The sequence below is a fragment of the Leopardus geoffroyi genome, chromosome A1 (genome assembly GCF_018350155.1).
Source record: "Leopardus geoffroyi isolate Oge1 chromosome A1, O.geoffroyi_Oge1_pat1.0, whole genome shotgun sequence".
NCBI classification, from domain to species: domain Eukaryota; kingdom Metazoa; phylum Chordata; class Mammalia; order Carnivora; family Felidae; genus Leopardus; species Leopardus geoffroyi.
The window spans coordinates 232,345,733-232,363,067 of NC_059326.1; the positions used below are offsets into that span (position 1 = coordinate 232,345,733).

At 43.9% G+C, this 17,335-nt stretch overlaps 1 protein-coding gene across 11 annotated transcripts in view; it reads left to right on the forward strand.

The window, feature by feature from the left end:
• SEMA5A (semaphorin 5A) overlaps nt 1–17,335 on the forward strand; it is a 484,035-nt gene that overhangs the window by 232,626 nt on the left and 234,074 nt on the right. For all 11 annotated transcript variants that reach the window (XM_045442243.1, XM_045442302.1, XM_045442320.1 and 8 more), the window contains one exon: nt 574–619. In XM_045442243.1, coding sequence (XP_045298199.1) covers nt 574–619 — 46 coding nt within the window. The remainder of the gene's footprint in view (nt 1–573; nt 620–17,335) is intronic.

The window sequence follows — 17,335 nt, forward strand, 5'->3', positions numbered from 1 at the left end:
GGGCAGCCAGAGGGGACTCTTTCACACCCTTGATTGTGGACCGACGAGTTGATGCTTCTAAACTTGTACACACCAAATGCATCCAGCAAGACAGAACACTGTAATACTCAGACTGTGGTTGAATTCCAAAGCAGGATGTGTTGTAACTATAAATCATGGTGAATGTAGGTGATCCATAAGAATGAAGACTCATAGAATGGGTTTGTATTCTCTTACTTAAACTCAATTTCAGAATCGACTGCCTGTGTCCTTTGGTCCATTCCACATGGATCAAGAGAGTCCATTAATAACTGAGATTCACTGTAGTCACACACACACACACACACACACACACACACACACACACATGCACCTTATTCCTTAACTCTCTTGCCAATCTCAAATGTGCCAATCTCAAACCTGCTGACATACTGAATGCCTCTCTGAATTCTGAGGTGTGAGGACAACTGTGCTACACGCATTCTTGGAAAGCCCCAAATCGTTGCTTTGTTTTGCCTTGTTCTCATAATTTTGATGACCTGTAATATTTTGAATCTATTAAAATTAAAACTCCTCTCCTTTTGTGTTTTGTAGAAACTACCTCTTCAGGTTACAGCTTGAGGATTTGTCTCTGATCCAGGTAGGTGCGATTTATCTTTCTCAAGCTTTCATTTTCCATCCCAATGAGCTTACTGTTTGAGAGAATGAAGACAGATGTGTGTAAAGGTATTAATCATGCCAGAGCAGAGATTCGCTTCCTCAGCGAGTCAGGCTGCCAGACCCTATCTGATATGAGTCGTCACCTGCCTTAATTCCCGATTGGCCCTTTTTTCCTACTGTGCATCCTCCCTTCCCATCATGGGCATCGTCCTGATTTAGTCTTCACCACATGATAGACAATTCAGAGGACATCCCGTCAATGTCTGGGAGAGCCCTTACCCACTCCGCCCCCACCCCCAGTTAGAATGGCCATTGATTATTTATTTTGCTGCATTCAGCCATCATAGTTTTGGAAAAGTCAGTTCCCTTAGGAAAACATCTTTGTTTCCTCTTTACCTTTTATAATTAAATAAATATGAGTATATATAGAAAAGTGTAAGTGGCGATAGATACAAATGCACTTTACGTACTTCTGTTTTTACAGTTTGAACAAGGACACAGATCCTTCTGCCTGAGTAGAGTATTTATTTTAGAGGCAGATGTGAATCACGAAGGCCCACTGTTGCCCTCCAGGCTTTTAGAAGGGTCTGGCAACCATGGCCTCCTTGGACAAGGGGAGAGTTAGGACATGACTATCTCTCTCACCGACTATCTGGAACTCCCCATGGAACGTGCTAGAACTACTCCTGGGCCATGTGTAGCTTGGGAAAAGGTCTTCAATTGTAATGTCACCCTCCTGTACTAGAGCCCTAAGAAGTAGTTGGAGATGAGTTTGTGTTAATTTCTTCTGCATGTAATGCTGGGATTTGTGAACATCCAGGAAACTTTGGAGCTAGGGTGTTTTTTTTTTTTTTTTTTTAAGTAGGCTCCACGCCCAGTGTGGGGCTCAAACTCACAACCCCAACATCGGAAGTTGCATGCTCTACTGACCTAGCCAGCCAGGCACCCCAGCTAGGGTTTAATATTCGACCTATCTTTCATTCACCAGGGCTTCAAAATAAGCCAATCCCACAAGCAAAGCTAATTTTGGTAAAAACGCAAGGGCTTTGAAGACGATAGACCTGGGTTTGTGATATAGCTCCCTTCCTCCCAGCAGCTGTGGGTTTCCTCATCTGTGAAACGGCCACAAGGCACGATCTCCCCATGCTGTCACTGCTAAAATTAAATAGAGTAAAATGTGCAGAAGGAAGAAGCCATAGAAATTTGTCAACAAATGTTAATTGTGTTTGTTTTTAAAAGTGATGATGCTAAATGATGACTTAGTATTGTACTCATTTCATCACACCAGACAATGAGTGATCTTGCCACTGTAGTTTAGCATATACGTCTTTTGTTTTGTTTTGCTTTTCTTTAGTGTATAAGTCCTTGTATGAGTTGATTTGTTGGGAAAATCTTGAATGTATTAAGAAGAAATCAGAATGATCAGCAGTGTAACTAAAATACCGTTTTCAAACTCTGATTTTGAAGAATCTTTTATAAAAATATAGATCTTTCAATAGGTGGGAACTATATATTATGCTCATTTTGACTCTCATGGTGTAATAGACGGTCTGCTGCATTGTGTATGTGTGTGTGGGAAAAAGTGTGTGTAGATGTGTGTGCACATATTTGTTTACATGTACGTACTCTCTCATTTCCTTGTTTCCTAGTTTTGTTGGCTGGAAGGTTCTGGAAGGAGTGTCATCGTAGTAGCAATGAGCACATTTAATATACAGTTCTTGGTTTCTAAATTTAACCACACACTAAAATGAACTAAAGTTTCTTGGAGAAGTAGCTGGTTCCAGGGTCTGGGCGGCAAAAGTCTCAGAGAAGCCTAGAAGGTCTTGTTGTTTCCAGAATTCAGGACATATTCAGAGAATGATGAGGGCAGGTCCAAAGGACCTAGGTGCTAACTGAACGTTGGGCTCACTGAAGAAATCTGGGACAATGGATTATTAAATAATGATGGTATCAGATTATAACACGGTGAATAAGAATCAACGAGAATATACCAACATCAGAAATGAAATGAATGAATAAACAAATGAGGCAGAAGGAGGGGCCATTCTTCCTTACTGTCAAATGCCAACTGCCAGATATTGAAGGCATGATTTAATTAAGACATCATTTGGTTACCATCACACTAAAAATTGATTCAGGCAAAAATGATCAACGGCTGCTAAAATTTATGGCTGAGACTTTGATGATGGCCAAGATATTTATAAAGTCTCCAAGTAGTTACCTATGTGATATTTATTAATTATAAGAGGAAAATTATGACTTGATGGTGAAGAAACCCAGCCATTCTCACCATAACCAAGTAATGGGACGAAGAACTTAGTCAACGTGTCCTGATTCAGTGCATGGAGAAGGACACAGCAAGGTATGCTCGTTATTCCAACCAGTTTTATCAGGAGGAACCAGAACACAAACCAAAACTGAGGGGCATTCTATAAAAACTGGCCTCTACTCTTCAAAAATCACCAGGTCATGAAGGGCACGTAAAGAATGAAGGGCTAGTCCATCATCAAGGAGAAAAAATGGCATGGCAGTCAAACGAAACACTCAATCCAACTTCTATCTTGGAAGAGAAGAAAATGTTTTTTCTTGCTTCTATAAAGGGCACCATTGGGACAACTGGCAACATTTTAACGTCTTCAGAATAGACAGCAGAAATGTATTGATGGTAATTTTCTGATTTTGATAACTGTAGTGTGATTATGTAGGAGAATGACCTCGTTCTCTGGACAAACCTGAGATAAGGAGGAGTAAAGGGTATCATTTTTCTAACTTCTGAAATCATTTATTTTTTTTAACATTTATTTATTTTTGAGACAGAGAGAGACAGAGCATGAACGGGGGAGGGGCAGAGAGAGAGAGAGAGAGAGAGAGAGACACAGAATCGGAAGCAGGCTCCAGGCTCTGAGCCATCAGCCCAGAGCCCGACGCAGGGCTCGAACTCACGGACCGCGAGATCGTGACCTGAGCTGAAGTCGGACGCTCAACCGACTGAGCCACCCAGGCGCCCCATTTCTGAAATCATTTAAAAATTACAATACACGCATGCAGAAAGAGTGATAAAGCAAATGTGGTAAAATAATTAATGGGCAAACCCAGGAATTTCGGTGAAGGGTTTATCAGAGCCCAGTGTGTTTTTCTTGCAAATTTAGCTATTTCGGAATAAACAGATGCATTTGCCATTGACGCTGTGTGTGACGTTGCTGTGGGGGCGAGGGAACCAAGTTGCTTTTCCCATCATGGTTTCCTGTCATCGCGACGGCCTCCTGGTGGAACTCAAGTTGAGGTTGTTGGTTGAAAACCCATCAGCATGACCCCTTGGTGAGAGAGCGCACAGTTTACTGACATGGGACCCGGCAAGAAGTCAGTGGCTTTCTGAGTGGTGGCTTTGATGACACAGCCCTGGTGCCAGCTGTCAGGCATCACTCTGCCGTTGGTGCAAAACAGTCCAAGATGCACATTTTGTGGTGGTTGTGCTGCTCAGTAGCCTCCTGTGTACTCTGTATGGAGAGTGATGAAGCTGGCAGACTGTTCTTTCTTACATGTCTTCAGTAAAGTTGTCTTCTTGATTTCTATGACTAATTTCTTGTCATTTAAATGACTATTTCCCAGGGTGACCAAAAAGAGAGGTGTACAGCTAAAGAAAGGGCTATATTGGTGGTATAATCAGCACCGTCCAGTAGAAACATAATGTGAGCCTCACGGGTAGTTTGTTGAAACTGGTGGTCAGTCATTTTGAAACAAGTACAAAGAAATGGGAATCATTTTTAATAGTACGTTTGTCTTGACTCCTATCAAAAATATTATTTCAATACGTACTCATTTCAAGAAATCAGTGAGATATTACATTTTTAAGATTAAATCTGTAAAATCTCATGGGTATTTTACATAGAGAGCACGAGTTCAAGAGCAGCAGGGCAAGTGCTACCCCGTTGGATGTTCCATTTGCAGAGAATGCGTACAGAGGCATTTATGACTCGGAAGCCTTCAGCTATGTCGTAGAAATATTAGTTTCTACTAGGATCGGCTGGATTAATTTGAACATTTCAGGCTAATAATTGCCTCCTTCCGTCTCTCACTAAAGATAACAAGTGATTGTTTCAACATGGAAGGTGGGGAAGCTGAGGCGAGGGGGAATACAGTTTGCCACAGAGTGGAGATCATCGGTATTGAGAATCATCGAGAGCCCTTATTTCACACCGGACAAGGCTTCGTTTGATCTTGCCCCTCTCTGCACGACGTCAGGGTCCACCTCTGGTGGCTGCCTGCGTTGATCCTGTCTCTCTCCATCGCCGTGGGGTGCCTCCACCTTGTCTGTCAGTGTCACGCTGCTTATAGCTTTCTAACCCATCACCTGGAGGTTCTTTCCTAGCATTGAGCAAACATTTAGTTTTGCTGTCCTCTCTTTCGCCCCATGCTCTTCTTAATCTAGAAAAAGACTTCCGATCCTGAGTCCCCCGGTAGACACACTGTCTTTGTGACTCATCCTGAGCCACTTTGGGCAGGTGACCCTCTGATTCATTTTGTAGCCTCACAGCCTCAGTTTCTGAGGAGCACCCATTGAATCACATGCAAATTGACTCTGTGTGTCACGAGGAATGTTCTATTTCTGTCTCCTTGGTGTTGGGTCATCAGATTAGATTACCCGCAGGTGGTAGACACGAGACAAATGTCTGTTTTAATGCCTTGGTCTCGAGTAATATGTTCACTCTTTAACTTTTTTGAACTCTGCATTAGGGGGTGGAGGTAAGCTTCGTATTTTCGTCCCTCAATTCAAGAGAAGGAAAGGAACACAACCCAGAAACTAGAGCCATGAGAGACGCTTGCTGAAAGAGGCATCCAGAAACACACGTGTGTGCCCTCTCAGCCCAAAGCATACTTCTAGGACAATACAGGTGACTGCCGACTCCGTTCCACTCCTTTCTGACCCGCCAGCCACCTGTCTGCTCAGTAATGCTCTGTACTCTTCCTCTGCCCCGAATTCGTCTCCGTGCCTCGATCGTGTTTTAGGATCAGTAACAAGACAGAAGATGCTGGATGGTATTCCTTTTTCTCCTTCTGTTGGCTGGTTGTTACAGAATTCTAGAGACCGTCTCCCACGAATGATCCCTGAATTCAACGTCCTGCTGTACACAGAGGAGCCAGCCCAGCCCCCGGCCATAACAGGGGCACAGTGAACACCTCTCCGGGCACCCTCCCCGTCCCCGCTTCCTCAGATCAAGGTGGTCCCCCCACTGGTGATCCCCATTTATGGTGTTTGGTGAGAGGAGAAGTGGGGGGGCAGGTCTTGTTTCCCCCTGAGCAGCGAAGGGAGGACCAGACACAGGCTGCTGGCATTACACACAGGAGTCAGCACACCGTCCATCCGGACGTAGCCATGCCTTGTGACTTGGCTCGTGAAACGGTGCCGAGATCCGCTGGGGAGGAAAATGGAGTTCGGTCGGGTGGCCTCAGAATGGGAAAACTCACAGCAAGGTCAGATTGCCTGATAAGCCAGATGCTGAAAGCAGTCTGGAAGCTGGACAGAACCTTGATTCAAAGCAGTCTTTCCCTTTGCCTCTCTAGTTGGGGCGAGACACCACTGGTGAGGTTTCTAAAGCAGTGAAGGTTTGATCCAGGATTGGGTCGGACACATTTTCTCTGTTACCCTGGATGAACATTATCTGCTTGGGGAAAATGCCTTGGCATCACCACAGAAATATGCATATATAGGTGCACCACGAGGTAAACGGCCTGTACTCAGAATATGTGTTACCGTTTTCAAACAGGCATACCTTCTGTATTAAAGTGCAAGACCGAGAGTTGCTTTTAATTTAAGGAAAGAAAACCTGGTTTTCATCAATGTCGAGAGAACCAGACATCGATGTGATATCATTCAGAAAGCATCTTTCCACTCAGAGGCTGTGATCAGTTTCCCTGTGGCCCCCGAGTGCTACGGTTTAGCCATGACATCTTGAAAGCCAGTCAGGCTTGGTGATCGAAGACGTGGCTGCTCACTGTTGTGTTTCGCACATCTTGTCACGATAGCCAGATTCAGCTCTTCAGATCGCCTTCCTTCTTGCTTTGATCACAGCAGTTATTTTTTAAGAACAAAGAAGGTTTTTGAGAAATTCAGAAACGCAGCTGGCCTCAAGGCTAACTGACAACATTTGCCCCTCTGGGGTGATGCCTGGGATGGCCCGAGGTGGACACTCCTTGAACAGCATCCCAAGAGCACAAAGGACTGCAGCTCATTTAGGCTCCCCATCTCTCTAATATTCTTTGAGGGAATTGCTCCAAATCCATTTTCATATTGTTTTGTTACCGAGGGAAAGGAATTCACAGCCCGTTTCTCACTCACAACTGCTGGAATAAGCAGAAAAATCGAAATCTGTGCTCCAATTTGCCACCTGCCTCTCCGTGAGTTGTTAGTTAAAAACCATTAAGTGTGTGACTACCTGGTCAATATTGGTAGAGATTGCTGTTGGAAGTTAGCATAGATGTTGACTTTGTTTCCTGGATCTTTAAGTTTGGGGAACTGACTTTCAACCTGACATTATCTAAACCAGTGTTTCTCGACTGGGGGCTGCTGAACCTGCTGAGAACCTCTGGCTTTCACCTCTGATGGGAACGGTGAGACACACCTGTGGGTGGAAGCAGGGAATTGTGCTCAACATCCCGTAATGCGTAGGGTGGGCTGTCCCCACTCCACAAAGACCACGGTGACTCTGAGTTCTAATGGCGCCAAGGTTGAAACCCTGTGTTGGGTAACTGCTGTCTCACTCCCATATACTTTGAAGAAGCTGCTTTTCTAGTCTGTGATGTTAAGATCACTTGATTGAATCTGTAAGATCTCTGATGTGCTGAAGGAAGTTTTCTCTTTAGAGTTCTTCATATGTTGAACCAAACACATGTATGAAAACTTGGTGGCCATTTCTAAAAGAAGCTGCTGGAATTCTGGAGTTTAAATTGTTTCCTTTTGTCAATATGCGATTAAATTTAAAAATAAATTCGGTCAGCTGGGGCTCCTGGGTGGCTCAGTTGGTTAAGCATCTGACTTCAGCTCAGGTCATCATCTCACACTTTGTGGGTTCAAGCCCCACGTCGGGCTCTGTGCTGACAGCTAGGAGCCTGGAGCCTGTTTGGGATTCTGTGTAAGAATGACGTATTACTTAATAATTTAGAATAACTATTCAAAGGAGATATTCATATTGACTGATTTTTTTTCAATCAAATTTTATATTTATATTGGACAGTTAGAAACCAGTCCCTACTGCAGTCGTCAGAAATCAGGTTTCTAAACTTTATTTTTCCTTTCTTTATCAAACGTGTTCCTAAAATCATCCTACTGTAGAAGTGGAAGGACTCATAGAGATCAGTGTTACTAAAGCCTTTCAGGGGTGTGCAAAGCAGCCCTTGTGGTTCATAGTTAAAGTTTCCTTGGAACATGGCCACGCCCGTTCATGTGCATACCGCCAACCTGGGATTCTACTTCACGGAGTTTACTGGAACACGCACACACCAGTGTCTCTTAGATGCGGTCTATTTCTGCCGCATAGCAGGGTTGACCGGTTGTCACAGAGACTGCCCTGCCTGAAAAGCCTAAAATATTTATTAAGTGACCCTTTTAGAAAGGGTTTGTTCTGTCACCTCGTACATAAGAAGTTTTCGATGTGTTATTTCCTGAATGAATGAGTGAACGCAATACGAGGCAGTGAAAATTTTTGTTTCTGTTTTGTGTTTTGAGTTTTTCAGACAGTATCTGGTGGATGTGTTCTAATTGGAGTCCACGTGCAATGTCTCATGGTCCCAGCAGACCTTGACCTAAGTCGGTCTGCTAGTCTAGGTCTTCCTGGTCGGAAACCGAAGAATTTGGTCACCTTTGTCCTTAAATTGTGAACTCCTGCAGCCACCCTCTTGGTGAACGCTCCCTGTCGAGTGCTGTTTTATCTACCCATTTACTTTCCCTTTCTCATAACTTCCCGGAGGATTTATAGTCGTTTATGCATATTTCATAAGGATGACTTAGGTGTTCTAGGTTCAGAGTATCGGTGAAGGTGAGCTGACTGCTGTCGACAAACAGCCCCGTGTCCTTAGGGGCTGGACACACACACGGAGCCTCATCACTTGCGCTACAGTGCACCGTAGGGGCGGCGGGAGCCCGGAGCCCAGGATTTCTGCCTTATGTGCCCCAATCTCCGACCCACATTTCCAGGGGCGGCATAGAACGGAGAATGGAAAATCCCGCAAAGGAGATCCTACGGGCCATGCCCAGAAGTGGCACACCTCCCCTCTGCCCAGATGCCAGCGGCCATCACTCAGTCACCTGGCCTCAGTCAACTGCAAGGGGGCAGAACGTGTGGTTCGCATGCCCAGGAAGAGGCAGAGAACTGGGGCATTCAGACCTTGGCAGGTGTTGGCATTTTCACCCAGAGGGTGCTGGGAAACACGGGCCTAGCCGCTAGGGGTGCCCCTGCTGTTCCCTGTTCTCCGTCCACCACCACCCCCAACCCACGTCATTCTCATTTTCTCTCTCACACACACAGATTTGTTCACGCTTCTAACGTCTCTGTAAAAAACAAAGCAAGGGTACTTTGAATAAACCACACAACTTCCTCAGACCTCCGTTTCTCCACGGTGCCTTGTGGAGAGGAGAGCTGGAGGAGGAGTGGACCGGACTGTCCCTGCAGGCCCGTTCAGCATTAAAATCCTAACGTGCACCATCCTTCGACTCACTTTCTCTTCTGTCATTGTGGCAAAAGCAGGCCCTCACTCTAACTCTGTGCTCAGCCCTCCACATGCATTGTCTCAACGGGAGCCTCTCAACGTCACTAAGGTTGAAGTTACATGATTTTTTCTTTTCCTTTTTTTTTTTTTTTTCTTGAGAAAGAGCGAGAGAGTGGGAGAGGGTCAGAGAGAAAGGGAGAGAGAGAATCTTAAGCAGGCTCCACACCCGGCACGGAGCCGGAAGCAGGGCCGGTCTCACGACTGTGAGATCGTGACCTGAGCTGAAATCAAGAGTCAGACGCTTCACCAACTGAGCCGCCCGGGCACCCCGAAGTTATATACTGTTTTTAATATTTTATGGAGGAGGCGTTGGTGTTTGGAGAGTTTCTGCGATTTAACCAACACCGCCCAGCTGGTGCGTAGCCGAGCTGAGATTTGGATCTGGGTCTGTTGGGCTCCAGAGGACAGGCTCTTAATCCCCAGCCGCCAGGCTGCCTCACTGTGCTCATTGCTACTGCTTACTATGCTCGTATAGACAGCTGGCAGACAGGGAGTGTAACTGTTAATTTATCATTATAACTTATATCTGGACGTTAGACTGGGTTTCCTGGAAGTCGGAGGCGGGGATTCATAGGCTTGTGCTGTATGGAGGGCGTGTTCTCGGCAGGTGGGGAGTGAGGAAGATGGCAGAGAACGGAATTAGGCAGGAATTTGCTCTCAGCTGGAGTCTAGTGTCAACCTGATCCCAAGGGAATTCTGGAGACGAGATAGGATCTCAGTTGGTCCCCTTTGAGGCAAGGGGGATGATTTATACTCAGTTCCCCCTTGTCCTTCCATCATTAGCTACTGATTTTTGCATCTGGGGGAAGGTGGTCACAGTCGTCTCTTTTTCAAAAAAATCTGTGTAAATGTTTATGTATTTTTGAGAGGGAGAGAGAGCGCAACGCGAGCACATGAGCAGGCAGAGAGGGAGGGAGCAGAGGATCTGAAGCAGGCTCTGAGCTGTCAGCGGAGAGCCCGATGTAGGGCTCGAACTCATGAACCGTGAGATCACGGCCTGAGCTGACGTCGGAATCTCCACAGACTGAGCCACCCAGGCTCCCCGGTCACATGAGTCTTCTAACGAGGTTGCGCTCATCAGCCAAGAGCGGTTTGCAGAGGGGGGCATCCGCGAGCCAGTACCAGCCAAAGCTGACAGCAGCCAGTGACAGGTGCACTGTCGTGCAGGGAGAGCCGGGTGAGGGCCTGAGAGCGCCCACTACGGTGTGTGTGCCACTCAGCGTGTTGGCGTATTTTGCTTGGGCTTGTCTTGATGCTCTAGACCTGGCCTGCCAAGACCTGCCCCTGCCACCGAAGTGAAATGTTTGTATGTCTGCTTGATTGTTGAATGCATTCTGTTGTATCGTGCATGGCTTTGTCCTTAACGACTTTCCCTATGCGTTTCTGAATTTCTGCTCCACTTGCAGCCTCAAAAGCGAAATTGAAGATGCATGACTATTTTTCTTAGGAGTATGTATCCTTTAGTTTCTCGAAATGAAGTCAGGAAGTTTCTGTGAGCCAACAGCAAATACTGCCTGACAATCGTAAGCTGCTAGATAAACGGAGGGGTCCTTTTCATTTATCTAAAATGCATTTCTAGGGGCGCCTGGGTGGCGCAGTTGGTTAGGCGTCCGACTTCAGCCAGGTCACGATCTCGTGGTCCGTGAGTTCGAGCCCCGCGTCGGGCTCTGGGCTGATGGCTCAGAGCCTGGAGCCTGTTTCCGATTCTGTGTCTCCCTCTCTCTCTGCCCCTCCCCCGTTCATGCTCTGTCTCTCTCTGTCCCAAAAATAAATAAACGTTGAAAAAAAAATTAAAAAAAAATAAAATGCATTTCTACCTCTATTTCAGAAGTGGCCCCAGCACCTGACAGGACTGCTGAATGATGGTCATGCTTAGATTCTCTGCCCTGCTTTCATTTTCCTTATTTGTGCGCCTCTCCCCAGATGCTGACACAAATAGATAAGCCACCATCCCAGAAGAACCCTTTGTTTCAGAGATAAGTAAAGGATTTCTTGTTTGTGTAAGAAATTATGTATTCTGGAAGCAGAATCTCCCAGTGACCCAGGGGCTTACTGAGAATGAATGGCAAGGGAGAAATATAAATAAAAAACGCATGAGTTACATTGGCCTACCATTCTCTACAGTGACTGGACTGAAAATCCTGATTTGGTCATTCTTTTTTTTTTTTTTTTAATGTACAGGTTTTTTATTAAATTTATTTATTTGTTTTTGAGAGAGAGAGAGAGAGCGAACGAGCGAGCAGGGAGGGACAGAGAGAGAGAGGGGGGGGGGGGAGAGAGAATCCCAAGCAGGCTCCACAGTTAGGACAGAGCCTGACGTGGAGATCAACTCATGAGCTGTGAGATCATGACCTGAGCTGAAATCAAGAGTTGGACGCTTAACCGACTGAAACCACCCAGGTATCCCCTGGTTTGGTGATTATTTAGCATATGAACTATTTGGCATCCTGAACTTATTCGGTGACTGTGATTCAGTTCAGTAGAGTGATGTAGGTAGAGTTGTCATGGACACTGCCCCTGTTTAATATACGTTTATCAAACTCTCTGTTCGTTGTTCTTGAATAGCTAACATTTTATTTTATTTTATTTTATTTTATTTTATTTTATTTTATTTTTATTTTATTTTTATTTGAGAGAAGGTGGGGAGAGGCAGAAGGAGATTGAGAGAGACAGAGACAGAGAGAGAGAGACAGAGTCCCAAGCAGGTTCTATGCTCAGTGCAGAGCCTGATGTGGGACTTGATCCCACTACCCTGGGATCATGACCCGAGCTGAAAATAAGAATCTGTTTCTCAACCAACTGAGCTACCCAGGTGCCCCATAATGGCCAACCTTTTAGAGTTTATGTGTAACCTTTTTATTAGGTCACGATGTTTCACCAGTTTGCATCAGTTTTTACTGGCCTAGGGGCTTGCCTCTTTCAACTGACAAGATATGATCTCTGTTATCATTTGAAATGGGCTGATTGTACAGTTTAATTCTTTTTTTTTTTTTGAATATATGAAATTTATTGTCAAATTGCTTTCCATACAACACCCAGTGCTCATCCCAAAAGGTGCCCTCCTCAATACCCATCACCCACCCTCCCCTCCCTCCCTCCCACCCCCCATCGGCCCTCAGTTTGTTCTCAGTTTTTAAGAGTATCTTATGCTTTGGCTCTCTCCCACTCTAATGTACAGTTTAATTCTTGACTTTCAACCCTGTTTCTCAATTTTGGAGGATACTCAGTTATCGTTTACGTGTTTTCTGGAAGGCACCGAGGTAATTTGCCCACTCAGATATTCACTATTAGATGCATTCTACTTAATAACAAATTAAGTATGGGTATGTATGAAGTGAAGTCCAAATACGTACATTTTTTTTCTGGAAATTTTTGATCATCATTTGGATAAAGGAGCATTGAAATCAAAAGTAGTCTGAAAAGTACAGCCATCAGTTTCTGGTTCAGGAAGGTGGAGACACAGTGATACTGATACTCCACCCATTAAAACAGCATTTAAATGACAATAAAGATATGTAAAAGTTAAAAGTCTATGAATACTAGGAATGGAATCATATCTATATCTCTATCATCTATATCTATATCTATGTCTATATCTATATATAGATATCTATATATACCAAACTATTTGAAGACATTTTTTTAAAGGATACAAAGAGGGGCGCCTGGGTGGCGCAGTCGGTTAAGCGTCCGACTTCAGCCAGGTCACGATCTCGCGGTCCGTGAGTTCGAGCCCCGCTCGGGCTCTGGGCTGATGGCTCAGAGCCTGGAGCCTGTTTCCGATTCTGTGTCTCCCTCTCTCTCTGCCCCTCCCCCGTTCATGCTCTGTCTCTCTCTGTCCCAAAAATAAATAAACATTGAAAAAAAAATAAAAAAAAAAAAATAAAGGATACAAAGCACCCTTTATTTGGAAATTTGGAAATATCTAAGAACAGAGGATACCACAATCCAAAACATGGTGGTAAAGGCCAGATAAAACAACCAAAACTAATTACTTCAGATGAAATGGTAATTGTCCAAGGAATACAATATGACGTTAAAGAGATTCCAAATATTATATTCAGTGGGATTCAGGAAAATATTACAACTATTCAGTAAATATGATCACCTCAGCTCTCTCCTGACACATTATTTTGAGAAGAGAGACAATATTTAAATGTTACAAGTTCACAAGAGCAAGAAAAGTGGGAAAGGAGGTAAATCTAGTGTGGGTTCAGCTAAAGGTTGAACCTCCAGTAGATTGCTGGTCAGAAGGAGAGAAACCAGCAGACGTTCACTCGTACACAGAAGCATAGCTACAAATTAAAGATGTGATGGGCCTCAAACACATGGCCAATCTTCCCCTGAAGATGTTTGCCGAAATGTGGTAGCCCTATGGCTGAAGATCTAAGCTACAACAGAGTAGAAGGAATCTCCCACTTGTTTAAAGGACCAAGGAACTAAATACCCGATAGGCTACTGCCTAAAAACTTGGAGAGTCCACACTCTAGAAACAAAGATGAATCAGAAGTTTATTGAATCTCTCCAGATTGCACCTCAGCCCTGACTCTGCTTAGTCCCTACCTTCACCCCCCTTTCCCTCCAGATCTGCTTTACAGAGGAAAAAAGCAACCGTCTCTGAAGGAATATTTCTTGGTGGAAGTAGCATCATTTAGAGTCTCTGCAATTGGCTTGCAGCAAAATATTCCAGAAATGTGAAAAGGCAAAAACCCTGTGACAGATAAATTAGGTAAACTCAGGCAATAGAATGAAACCCACAGATGATCCAGTTAGCATAGTAAACTGGAATTTAGTGGCTGGAAAATATCTAGCCTGAGGTGTGGAGAGGAATTAGCAGAAAAAATGTTAAAAGTAAGAGACACATGTTGCGTTCAAAATTCGATCTCCCCTATAATTTGAGTCTCAAAAGGAAAAGAGAGAAAACAAAGTAGTAACTAAATTCTTAGCAATTATTGCTGACACTTTACAGAAATGATTGAAGACATCATTCACCAGATTTAGACATTCAGCGAGCACCAAGAATGATAAATAATATAAAGCCACATCTAGACACATAATGGTTGAAAGCCTGAAAACCAATGACAAAGAGAAACACCTTAAAAATGAACCATAGTGGGGAGAAAAGGACATATAATGCTCAGTCGAGTAGAAGTAAGATTTACAGCTGATTTTTCAATGGAAACTGCAAATAGTAGGAGGCAGTGGAGGGAGGGGTGAGATTTCCAGATCTTCCCTTGCTTTGTACCTCAGCACGACAGCTCCTGGGTCACCCTGAAAGAAGACAGAGGCTTGAGTTTGGAATATGACAAACCTAGAAATGTATCGGACTGGGGTACCTAGAAATAGCTTAGATCTTCAATTAAAAAAAAAGGGGGGGGGGCGCCTGGGTGGCGCAGTCGGTTAGGCGTCCGACTTCAGCCGGGTCACGATCTCGCGGTCCGTGAGTTCGAGCCCCGCATCAGGCTCTGGGCTGATGGCTCAGAGCCTGGAGCCTGTTTCCGATTCTGTGTCTCCCTCTCTCTCTGCCCCTCCCCCGTTCATGCTCTGTCTCTCTCTGTCCCAAAAATGAATAAACGTTGGAAAAAAAAAAAAAAAAAGGGCACGAAGTGTTAGGCTCTGTAGTGTGGTCCCAGCTCCTTTCCCCTGTGGGTGGTGTTCATGCTCAGGAAAAATAGGCACCGCTAACTCCTGGCCTCCAAAGCAATTCATGTACCCAGCTCGTTTTGTTTTGTTTTGTTTTACATTTCTCATGATGAAAAATAGGCGATAAAACCCCATTGGATGAGAAACTTGGAGGAAATAGAGACAGGAAGTTACCATTAATGTTTGCTGAAATCAGGGAAGATTCTGCATCCGTTAAACAAAGACAATAAAATATTCAGTCTATTAAAATGGCCTTTCACAGATTGTCTTTACCACATGATTAAAAAATGATGTCAACAGTTAGCAAGAAAATAAATTTGATGAAATCTCCCAGAAAGGTGAACAGGGCCTGAGAGATGGGACGCGAAGGAACCCATCTGAACAGTGTCTCATTTATATGCCAGGCCTGCACTAGAGGCTTCCCCAGGACATAGAGAGGGAGAAAAATCTGATGAGGGCAAAGAGAGGCAATTGTGGAAAGGTTGTGCCGTAAGCCGTAGGAGCAGGTTGGAGTAGGTAGAAGAGTGGCAGAAGGTGTCTTTCCAGGAAAATAACCATCATGGAATAAATACCTGAGATGTTAGTATGTGTTTGGAGAAAATGTAAACTTACAGTTGGGCGTTGGGAACAAATCAGTAGTAAGTACGTGGAAAAAGAAACCAGGGCCCTGCTATAGACAATGTGTGTGCCCCCTCCCCACTTCCGAATTCAGATCTAAGAACTTAACCTCCAAAGGGATTGGTTTGAATTTTTTTTTTTTCAACGTTTATTTATTTTTGGGACAGAGAGAGACAGAGCATGAACGGGGGAGGGGCAGAGAGAGAGGGAGACACAGAATCGGAAGCAGGCTCCAGGCTCCGAGCCATCAGCCCAGAGCCTGACGCGGGGCTCGAACTCACGGACTGCGAGATCGTGACCTGGCTGAAGTCGGACGCTTAACCGACTGCGCCACCCAGGCGCCCCCCAAAGGGATTGGTTTGAACGTGAGGTCTTTGGGAGATGAACAGGTCACGAGGAGAGAGCCCTCATGAGTGAGATTAGTGCCCTTAAAAAAGAGACCCCAGAGAGCTCTCTTCTACCCCGTGAGCTTATAGAGAAAAGCACTATCTGTGAGCCAGGGAGCAGATCCCCACCAGACACCGAATCTGCCAGCACCTTGATCTTGGACTTGCTAGCCTCCAGAACTGTGAGGAATAAGTTTCTGGGCTTTATAAACTACCCAGTTTATGGTATTTTGTTATAGCAGCCTGAACAAACTTAAGACAAGACTGTTATTAACTCCAAGAAAAACAAAATTGTTTTGAGAAACATTTCTTAGTTTATGGCACATCTGTGAATAGTATCGACATAGTCATAAATATGTAAATGCTGAATATCCAAGCAGAATTACGATCAAACAATATTGAGAAAACAGGGACAAGAGAAGGTATGTGTATTGATGCGAGGAGGATAGGTTGAAGAAGGAGCCAGTAAATGATATTTTTCAGCTGAAAAAAAATCAAGAAACAGCAGTGAAATAATTTTATTTAGAGATTTGGAGACAAATGTCAAAATAGACCGTGGAAGAGTTGAATGTTCCTACTTTGAACAGCACGTGGACACAACATGGAGGGCTTACTTGAGTCTTTTGTTTTAGCTTCTGTGGATATCTTTATAAATTAAGTGCATGTTCAACTTTAGTTAAAAAATAGTATAAATACGATATCGTATTCATAAAGTGTGAGAAGACTTCCATGGGAAGGAAAAAAACAGTTCAAAAAAGAATTCATAGAAATAAAAATATGATGTCTCACATATACAACTCATCACAAATTATGCACAATGCAATTAGAGGGTTCCATAAAAATGCCTTTAAGAACAAAGTAGATATTTTGATTCAAATCACAAGGTTAACAACTGAGAAGTGGTTAATTACATGAAGATTATTTTTATCAAAAGGAAAAGTAGAAATGCAATTAGAAATTCTATGGGGAAACCAAGATAAATAATAAGTATACAAGTAAATGGTGCTCCAAATATAAAACAAACCGGATGATTTTGAATATAAAAAAGCAAAAGCAACAAATATGGGTGGAACATAAGAGCCCCAGTCTTTATTTGTGTGTAATTTCTTAGGATTTATTTATAGTTCACAATATAATCAATTTTCAATGGTGTTTGTTTTATTTTTCCCTAACAAGTTATTTGTCTCATGAATGGGATATTTTGCTGGGTAAATGTTCATCTTCTCCCTTCTGTGTTTCTTTGAGTATCATGATAAAAATAAGCTTATAGTTCAAAATTTGTTCCT